The sequence below is a fragment of the Quercus suber genome, unplaced genomic scaffold (assembly GCF_002906115.3).
Source record: "Quercus suber isolate HL8 unplaced genomic scaffold, Cork oak 2.0 scaffold_547, whole genome shotgun sequence".
NCBI lineage: Eukaryota > Viridiplantae > Streptophyta > Magnoliopsida > Fagales > Fagaceae > Quercus > Quercus suber.
The window spans coordinates 95497-106789 of record NW_027069995.1 but is presented as its reverse complement, the minus strand read 5'-3'; the positions used below and the strand labels follow the sequence as shown (position 1 = coordinate 106789).

General features: G+C 35.1%; 1 protein-coding gene across 1 annotated transcript; it reads right to left on the bottom strand.

The window, feature by feature from the left end:
- Positions 1–7251: 7251 nt before the first annotated feature.
- On the bottom strand, positions 7252–8816 carry LOC112003883 (transcription repressor MYB5). The gene is made up of 2 exons (XM_024036106.2): positions 8338–8816; positions 7252–8138 (listed from the first exon to the last, which is right to left on the bottom strand). The coding sequence occupies exons 1-2, from the start codon at positions 8628–8630 to the stop codon at positions 7490–7492; spliced, it is 942 nt and encodes a 313-aa protein (XP_023891874.1). The 5' UTR covers positions 8631–8816; the 3' UTR covers positions 7252–7489.
- Between the last annotated feature and the right edge of the window lie 2477 nt (positions 8817–11293).

Below are 11293 nucleotides of genomic sequence, written 5' to 3'. Positions count from 1 at the left end.
AAAAGGAATAAATCAGAAACCACATATGGCAGCAAAACAAAAAAGGAGGCAAAGCTCAAAAAGAAAAAAAACATACCTCAAGAAAGCAGTTGCAAAAGGGAACACCACCACTTGTTGGTTCGCAGAAAATGTGTAGAAAGAGATCACCGGAGAAGATAATCGAAGCAAATGATTGAGGGATTTTTGGAAAATGTGAGTAAGGAGAAGTTTTAAATTAAAGCTTTGGGAAACTGCAAAAAACCAGCGGGAAGCCCAAGAGTCCCACCAAATCAAGGCATTAACTCCACCCACCAGCTCGTGACACGTATGCCACGATTTGCGAAACGCCGCCGCATTATATTTAATGCGTATTGGAATCCCAAACGACACTCATAAGAAAAAACTCTTTACATTCCATAACCGTCATTTAAGTGACGGTCACAGAATCAGGGGGCAACTGACGAGTATGACGAGTTCGTGTACGCTTGGACGATCCCACCTATACTGACGAAATAAAAGCTCTGGCTAGAAGAGTCAATTATCTGTTTTACTGACGAAGATATCCGAGCCATTCAATGCAAGCAATCAAGCCCTAGACGGTTACTGGGACAATTGTACAAACCGTTGAGAGGCAGTGATGGCACAGTAAAGGGCCCAGACGTTACCAAAAGGAGCATTAAGACCTCCATAACTACACCAACGGCTAGAAGCCAGGAGAGCCTATAAAAGTCTCCCACATTGCCAAGAACCAGGTACTGACACAAAAATTATACTACTGAGATCTTTTTTCTTTCCAATTACATTCACCTATTTTTAGAAAACTTCTTGTACTGACTTTGGCATCGGAGGCTCTGTGGCAGGCACCACACCGGTGATCATTCAAAAAGGGTTATTTTATCATTTCAATATTATCAGAGACGAGGGTTTGCTTCTGGACGCATTTACTTCGACTTCGACTGACGAGTTTGCACTCTATCATAGATCATATAGTAAATGATATCTGATTGACACAAAATTTAACATATGTATTAAGGGCGTAAAGAACATGCAATTCAATGGTTAGATTTTCAAAATATGTTATAGTATTTATTTTATTGAGTGAGTTTGTAGCCTTAAGTTACAACTAATTTTGTAGCTAAAATTTATCCTATAAATAAATTTTTATTACAAAGATGGTACTTAGTAACAGGTTGTTACTAGTTATTATTGGTGGTAAAAAAGTAATTTTAGTAAGGGTTTAAATTAAAATTAGTAACCACAAACCACCTAAGATTTGTAATGAAAATATTATATACGTAGCATTTGTATTTAATAAATTCTCTAAAAGTCTTGTAATTTAATTAGTCTTTGCTGATGGAATATATTGATCAATGTGGTATATTGCAAGTACAAAGTCCTTGAAAGTTTGGGATAGAAGTTCCCGATGCAACAACTAGTATTTAGCAGATATTCTAAGCATTCTTAATAAAGAAAAAAAAATAAATAGAAAAAATAAATAAATTCATGGGCTCAATTAGAGCATTCACACTAGCTCATAGAAAATAACATAAAACCTAAAGAATCCAAAAAATCACAAACAGTAGATTATGAACCAGTTATGCTTTTAGGACTAAAAAAGAATAATGACTGAGCCCATCAAGCTCTCTTTCTTATTGATTTATTTAATAATAATTATAATAAAATAAAGAATGACAATCACTCAAGTGCATTAAATTTGAGCTACTATTTTCTAACATTCTTGACCTGGGGTTGACGAACAAAAGAAATTGATCAATTTTTCTTACACGATAGTACTAAGTGACAGGTTGTTACTAGCTATAATTGGTTGTAAGAATTATAGCAAAATGAAATTTTGCTATAACGCTTGTGCAAATATACAAGTCTCCATAGCTTATGCAAAATAATTTTTTATTATTTCTTTTTGTTTCTATAGGACAGAAAAAAAGTGAATGATAGATGTTGAATGTGAAAAGAAAAAAATGATAAAAAAATGATATATTAATGAAATAGAGTATATAATAAATAATCAAATATGATTGTTTTGAAGGAACCACAGTTTCATGGACACAATTTGTTGGCTCATCACTCATGAGTCATGAGTCATGGCTTTAGTTGGATATGAGGGTGCATGGAACATCGTGTACAACACCCACGCCAAATTTGTCCATTATTAATTGTCAGGAGCATCTTACCATTAAATAAGGTCTTCTACCCTAATTTAGGGGGGACAAAATTCTTCTACTTGAATAGCTTTTCAAATAGTTAATAAAATTTTTATTGTCAAGAACCTTTAAGCTCAAGTTACACTAATGTAATTTTGCTTGAGTAAGACTTGAGCCCAAAATTTTTAAATAAAGTGAGTAAATTTTGGGCCATGGAAAACCTGGAGTCTAGACAAGAAATTAAAGATTCATCAATCTTCTATTCATCGTCACCACTCGAAGATCCCTCCCATGTAGAGAATCTCTAACAAACAAACAACTAAACGTTAGTGTGGGCTCTTCTGATTTGCAGTTATCATCAATTATATCATAGTTACATATAGGCAGTGTAGAAAACAACGGTGGGACAACAACATTTGAATGGTTTTTAGACCCTTTTAAAACAACAGGATTAACCTAGTTAATTAGCCAAGTGATTAACTTAGTCAAATTATGCAAATCTAGGCTATCACAACCAAACAATCATATCAAGTATATATAGCAGCGGAAAAGTAAATAACACAATGATATGATGGCCCAGAAAACCACAGTGGTAAAAACCTGGGGAGGATTTGACCTAGCTATCTTCAAGATAAACTTGAATCCACTATATGAAAGAATCATAGTTCATACTATAAGACTTATAAGTCCCCACGCTCGACTTCTTATTGCTACCCACCAATAGAACTAATTGACACGACCACGTGCAAACTCCGAATTCACGGACTCCTTCTTTCTTAGATTCACCACCAGATACAAGCACACCTGCTTGTGTTTCTTTAAGCTTCAATGGCAGCAACTGAGTTGATCATCAAGGTGTAGATAAGATCTCCTCCTTGAAAACCCTAAGTTTTGTGTAAATGAAAGCTCATCTAAATCTTACAAGAGATTTACACAAAACAGTAATATGAGCAACATGAGCAACCTCTAAAATGTGGCTAGGGTTTGCCTTATATACCTTGGCAAAACATAAAACCCTAAAACGTTTTAAAATAGGCTAGGGCTGAGTTGGAAATCTGTAGAAAAAAAACATTCTCCCCGAGATTCGATCGATCGAGCCTAAGCTTCAATCGATTGAGCCAGGCCGAAAGTCACTAATGCTTTCTGCAGCCACTCGATTCCAACTTTACATAAATGCACAACTTTGAGCAAGCCTAAACAAGACTAAACAACCTGTTTTGATCATGGTTTGCCAACAATACACATTAGAGTTCTAAATACATAAATTCCTAAGTCTTTAAAACCTAACAATGTTTAGCCTGAATGGATATTCTGGCACACCCAAAATTCATACACCCACTTTGAAGCCTTCAATCAACATCTCTACCCCATGCCAAAAACATCATACCCAGCCACCATCCCACAAGTAGCTGCCATTTCAACTTTCCCACCCTCTTGCCACAAGGTACTGCTAAGCTATGTGGAGAATAATAGAATATGCATAAAACTGTAAAGGACCCCTTGTAACTGGGTCTATCACTCTCTCTCTTCTATCTGATATGTTTATCCATCAATCATAAATATAAGAATATACATTCACCTCAGTCATCAACAATAACAATTATAAAGGACAATATATAATGCAATAAAGATGATATCTACTTTATTCTTAAAATATAAGAATAAACAATGCAATTTTTGTATAATTTGGTAATATCTCATACAATTTTCTCTCACTTTGAACAAAGAGCCTTCCGCTTACCTTTTTTTTTTTTTTTTTTTTTTATAATCTTCAATGTCATTACTCAAAAANATACATTGCCCATATATAGTAAACATGACATATGACCCTACAAAGAAAGGATGTTTTATCTCACGAGCCTCTCACAACATAAATAATGTTTGTCTTATATATTATGAGAAGGTCTCATAAAACTGTATCATATATGCATGGGATCTTTTTGCTATTTAACAGACTAGCCTATATGAGCCATTATGGATTGAGTGGTATTTATTTAGTTTTCTATGCGAGAGATTTAATACCAAAACAAGTGGATGAGAGGGTACACCCGCGGAACAACAGTACGTAAGGAGATTAATAGAATGGGAGAGAGGTAGGTTTTTGTTAGACATGTATGCTGTTTCAATTAGGCTTTGTTTTTTCAATTCTTCTAAACAAAAAGGCGGCATTTTAATGCACATACATATTAAAACGTCGTTGTTTAACAATAATTGATTTTTCTTTCTTTTTTAATCATATATATAGATGACAAGTTTGTTGCATGTCGACCAAGCCCACCATCAAGTAATTGAATTGTCAACGTCGGCTCTGATGATCGAGTTTGAACTGATCAGTAACAGCCAAAGTTGATCGGTTTCGGCCGCTTCTATACTTCTCACACTGGTGGGCACTCTCCATCAATTTCAAGCGGTTTCCAATTCCGAGGTTGAGGTTAAAGAATTTGGGAATATCCTATCATCAACTTCTACTTCAATGGATAATCTACCAGCCCTGCTTATTTTCAGGTTAGCCTTACTCTATATATATATATGCTACCACATGGCTTAACCTTCTCTTGTCCCATCTCAATGGGAAAATTATGTACTTCAATCCACAAAGCATAATCTTAATAAGATAAGAGAATGCTTCGACTATATATCCAGTACAGCTCACTTCTTCTTAAGGTGTAAGGTATATCAAGAAAAGTCCCCCAAACATTATATGCTGTGAAAGATATTTCAAATGGAATGTCGTCTAGATCTGCACCTCTATCATAGTTCTCACATACACTGTGTTATAGACTGTATTAGTCATATAATGCTCACCAATTTCAGGTTTTTGAGTGAGCGCCCAAGATGGGTTAGCTGTTGTTTGAGTGAGCCTAAACTTAAAAGCCACTAAGTCTTCAGTTAGAATTGATGTTCGGATTATGCATGAGAAAGAGAGAGAAGCGAAAGAAATAGAAAGTGGAAGAAAAATGAACAGGGTTTGGCCTGACTGCTATGACTAAATCCACAATAAAAAGCTGCATGAGAGGCTACATCTTTTAAGTTCTTAGTGTAACAATGAACTCCAATGTAGATTATATATAGTATAACCTTAATTAACCTTAAGGTTTTAGTACTTACATTAAAATACGATAACTTACTTGTTTGTTCTACGAGTACGAGCTTAAATGTGTTGGGTCTCTTAGATCTTAATATTTCTAATATTCTTAAACTGAAGGGGTAAGCTTAGTTTGGAATGGAAAACCATTACAAAGTTGGATCGAATTGGATGTACAGAAGATTGAGCTTGATATGGAATTAATGGAATGGAATTTACGAAATGGATGTGATCAGTGGTAGCAGAAAACAACATTTGGCCTTGGATGATGGATTCAGGACAACTGCCAACAATGATGACTTGATAAATGTAAGCTTGTGAGTGCAGCGACGACACAACAAGAATGATGATATAATTTTGAACAACGTTGTGTTGGTAGCAAGTAATTGAAAATTGGTTCGACGGGGCACATCTAACCCTTAGGCCTTAGGCCTAAGAGATGCATGATTAGCCACCTTTGATGAAACTTGCATGGGTAATATTCTTGAGTATGGTTATAGCACATGGTGAAGTATGACGCTAGTGCATATATATATGGTATGTGGGCCTAAGTCTTGATGCATGGCATGTGTGAGTGCGGATGGTTGGCATACTCTTCTGATGATGCGTGAGGGTGCATGAGGGGTTTCTGGGGGAGCTTTTGATGGAATTATGAAAGGTTGCGTGAGATCTTTATTTGATTTATGTGGTTGATGGCTCGAAAAGAAACACAAAGGGTGTGGATACTATGTTGGAAAAACTGAACATGGCTGTGATATACCATGTTAAAACTGTTCTTGGGATTATTCAACGTTTTGCGCCCATTTCATGCATTATACAGGAAAGAAGACTATTTCTTACATGCATGCATGGCTGCAACCAATAAAATTTGAATGGCCTGTGGACATTGTCTAATTTGAAGTGGACCGTAGCAAATATATTCTCTTGCATTAGTAATCGGATTAAAGTAATTGCATTACTATGTTTCTGGCATAATTAGTAGTACAATTCTTGCTCAGCTGTTTAATTTTCTCACTTTCTTCTATGAACTTGTTACTACATTGCATCTTAGATAAGCTAAAGCTCATGAATTCTATTATCTTAAATAGGATTATGTAACATATGCAGTAAAGAAAGCTGTGCCAAATTATATTATCCTATGGCTTGGAGCATCAATACGCCCACATAGGATGAATTCGTTTATGTGTGTGCAAACTCTATAGTTTCCAGGTGATATATATGTGTGTGTTTTTTTATATCATGTCATCGTATTTATCACAATTAAAGAATATAAATAAATTATTGACTGCTTCATGTCTTCTTCCAAGCCTTTTTTTTTCTTTTTATTTATTTATTTATTGAAGGGGGGGGGGGGGGGGGGGGGGGGCATCGACTTTTCATTCAGCATGCAACAAAAAACTATATTTGGTGAGTATTTGTTTTGAGGTAGTAATGAAACTTTACAGGCAAAGAAGAAATAATTCTATTTGAGACCAAGATAAAATTTATATATGAGCTCATACCTAGAAAAGCTATTCTTGATCTTTGATTTATATTGATGAAGTAAATTAATTTAGATACATCTAATTGCATGCGCTGAAAAACTATAGCAAGTGTATTTGTGTTTACAACTGCAACAATGCTACATACAAAAAAAGTCATAACTCATTTAAATGTATATTGTGATTAGTATCATTGAAAAATACTAAAATCACAAAAAATTACAAATTTTTACCACAACTCTCCCATGTGGCAAGTTATGGTAAAAGTTGATAATTTTTTGAAGCCCTAGCATTGTTCATGCTACATCACTTTCACATGAGACCAATTAGTGACATCACTTATACTATAACTAATCACAATTTACCATTTTAAAGTTTGAAATTTTTTGTATCTTAAAGTTATAATTATAACTATGCATCTTCTAATAGAAAACTATCATTTATTAACAAAAGAGTGGACATCCCACAAATTGATTCGTTTAACTGTTTGTTAAGGGGGAAAAAAAGAAAAAAAAAAAAAAAAAAAGAATGAACATTTCATTTGCAAACCAATATTTTTTTTTTCTTTTTATAATCACTTGCAAACCAAAACATAATACATTGACACTAAAGATCTATAATTTCTAACAATCATGTAGTCTAAGTTTTTCTTAAAACACAATTATGAAAACACAAAAAAAAAAAAAAAAAGAAAAGAAAAAAAAAAAGAAAAAGAAAAATCACAATAACATCACACACATAAAATGATAATCAAATTGATATAGTTTTGGAGCCCCTCATGATCATGCTAGGTGATTAATATTGTTTAACTCACTTTGTTCATCATGCGAAGTATGTATTGTAGATCTGATCAGTTCAGCTTCCCAGATAGCAGCATGGTTGAAGGTCGGCGTGGAAGAAGAAGAAGAAATGAGAGGATTAAAAGTAGGCTGTTGTTGTTGTTGATTCGCGAACATATTGTCATTAATCAAGGAATCCAGAAATGAAGAGAAGGTATCCTCATTGCAGTTTTCAATATATTCTTCTTCATTTCCTTTTACATAGCCACCTCGCAATCCCATGGTCATTGCACCATCAGAATTATGCCAATTCTGAGTGTTGCTAATATCATTCACCACCAGATTTTGATATTGTCCCAGTTGGTCATTTGCATCACTTATTTGAATACCACTGACTAGAGAGCTTCCACCAGTTTCTTCTATTAACCCAGGAGACAAATTAGATTTAGGGTCTGGTTTTGAATTTGATGCAGCGTGATCATGAGCTATTATTACTTCTGGGGAATTATTAGGGTTAGGGTTGACTACTAGTGGCTTGTGGGTTCTTGGATCTATTCCTTGGCTGATTAGCTTCTTGCTAAGATGGGTATTCCAATAGTTTTTTACCTCATTGTCAGTTCGTCCTGGAATTCTTCCAGCTATCAAAGACCACCTGAGAGAGAGAGAGAGAGAGAGTGACAAATTGGCACAAAAACCTCAAGCTGAAGCTCGAAACTCAAAAACCCAAATGGATAATGTGATAATTAATGAACTCCAAAAGTACTAGGTGATTTTGTTGGAGAAGAAAACCCTGAAAGTTAAATGATTGAAGGAGTATATATGATGTATGATTAATTAATGGTATTAATTACCTGTTACCAAGTAAGCGGTGAAGGCGAAGAATGAGATCTTCCTCATCAGGAGCAATACGTCCTCTCTTAACAGAAGGACGGAGATAATTCATCCACCGAAGGCGACAGCTCTTGCCACAGCGGAGCAATCCGGCACGTTTTGGTAGAGTGCGCCACCGTCCTTCACCTTCTCTTTTGATGTAATTTGATAAAATGTCATCTTCCTCAGGAGTCCATGGCCCTCTTTTTATCCCCACTTTGCTACAACATGGTGTCTTGCTCGTCGACCCTCCTCCCGATGATGGGTTCCTCATGATGTTAATATCTCTCTCTCTCTCTCTCTCTCTCTCTCTCACAGAGCTAGCTTATTGGATTGGTTACAACTGTAGCTGCCTAGAGTAGATATTTTTTTGCTGGGTAATGGATAATGAGAATTTTAGTTTAGGGTTTGATTCAAATATGGTGTTTTATAGGCACACGTATCGATGAAGAAAGCAGACTCAAAATGGAAAGAGAGCAAAGAAACAAACAAAACAAAATAAAAGAAAAAAGTTTAAACACCCAATCAAATTGCAACACCTGGATATAAGCTGCTTTCCAGTTTCCTCCTTTGATTTCATGGCGGCCCATTCCTACTTCCTCATTCTCTTTCTTCCTCTCTTTTAGTCAGCTATCCTATTCCTATATTAGAGGCCTTTCTTATACCTTATCCGTATGTATTCAACGTGTCATTATTTTTAGTATATATATATATATATTTTTTTTTTTGGGGGGTAAATGTCTTATTTTATAATTTGTTGATTCGTACAATTGTAAAAAGTTGATATTTTATGTCTAATATACCCTAGTTATCATTTTAGATTGGTTATTTACAATGGTATAAGTCAATAAATTATAAAATTAGATGTGACAATAATTGTGTTCATAAACCAACCGATAAGAAATAAATGAAAACTGGAGGCACTAGAATATTTTGGCAAATCCGCCACCTTCACTGGGAGGAACCTACAAGATTTCAACGTTAACCCAGTTTGACCAGTAGAGGTCTCTAACTCTCTAAAGCGTTGGAGAACAATTTTGGTGCACATCTTTGTGCCAAGCGGGCGGCTAGGGTTGCTTGCTTACTTCTTTTCATTTATATATATATATATATATATCCCTTGTTTCGAACGATCATGATCACAAATTACTTATATCTTTCTTATACTTTGAGAAAGGAAATAAACCTCATGCATGAATAACGTATTGTACATGCTCGGTTTTTGTTCTAACCTTATCATATGAGCCAGTCCTACATTATTACAGTGGAACTGCTTATATTCAATAGGAGTAGTGCAAAATTTTCAGTATCAGAAAATAATAAGCTATACAAGTTACAACATATATACTTTCTCAGTTAAAACTTATAACTCTGACATGGTACATTGAAGTTCCGGACAAAATTGCTAAATGCCCTGTTTGGGCAAAAATAGTTACTTTTTACCCCCTTTCCCAAACTAAATAGGAAAATGCCCCTGTTTTGTAACTTGACAATAGAAAAGTCGATATATATTGAAAAACTCGATGTTAATATAACCGTGTTTGGTATGAACTTTGTGCCACGCTGGCAAAACAGACGTGGCTTTTTCCAATTATGTATGCATACATAACTCAGTAACTTGTAAATCGAGTTTTCTAAACCTGTTACCATTTCAAACCCCAACGTCTTAGAAACTGTTCACTCTATCCTGTATACTCTCCCTCGCTCTGCCATCACTCTCTCCTGTACTCTGCCTCAACGTCTCACTCTCCGTTAGTCTCACTCTCCCTCTACACTTTCCCTCACCTTCTCACTCTCTGTGGTGCTTCCGTCGAACCCTCACCGCCGCCATTGATTACAGGTACATTGCTCTTCTCTTTCTCTTGTTTTGTGTATCACAACTGACCATAATTAGCCTTGCATGCATCTTGTTGGTTTAGAAAAAGTCATCTGGAAATCTCTTTTTCACACATACGAAGCAATTTTTTGTTGTGTGTGGGTATTTTGTGTGGGTATTTTGGGCTTTCAATCAATCTTGTGTATGTGCACTCGTGTAGAGACCATATAAACAACTCCAATCAATGGCTACCTACGTCTTCCTGATTCATTTACAGTTTCCTGTTTATATGGGTCGTGCTCATTTACAGTTTCCTATGATCTCTGTGTTTCTGGGTTCATGAATTTTAGCTTCAAGTAGAGATATTTGGATGACGATGGTGAAAGATGATTTTTGTCCGTGTCTGTTGGCAAAGTGCAAGATGATTTTTCCCGAGTTTCATTGACACCATACATAACTAACTGAAATTTAGGGTGTTTAAGCTCAAACGTGAAAGGTTAAAATTTATTCTTTCCATTCAGTATTTTTTGTCAACTCTAACTATTTTTCAAGTACTTTGAGCACAAAAAAATATATATAAGGACTCATTCTTGTACTAATGGTAGTAGGACCAATAGTAATGGGAGTCGGTGCATTCACTAGTAAACTAAAAGCCTAATAAGGTAATAACTAATAAAAGACTTACTAGGACTCGTAAGAAAATAAAACCTAAGATACTTAGGATCTCCTAGAAAATCCTTGACTCAACTAAATTACCAAAATATCCCTAGTCCACAAGGATTGCAAAAACTACAATTTGTCAACATCAACGAAATTTACCATAACTTTTAAAATTCAAATACAAACCCAAATTAAATTTCGTTTTTGACCCTTAGGCAAATATAACTGGGCCTTTAAACCACTCAATTTTCAGTTCCATTGGACTTTATACTTGAACCCCAATTAAATCTTGAATAGACAAAATAAATTGCACTATTAAATCAAGGTAGTATTAAATCAATCTTATCTGGACCTCTATTAATTGCACTTGTTCTTTGTTTTTGTGTGCATAATGAATTAAAATTTGGTAAGCTGGATATGGGTTTCAGCTGATGGTACTTGATATCTGAGTCCAAGTCTAG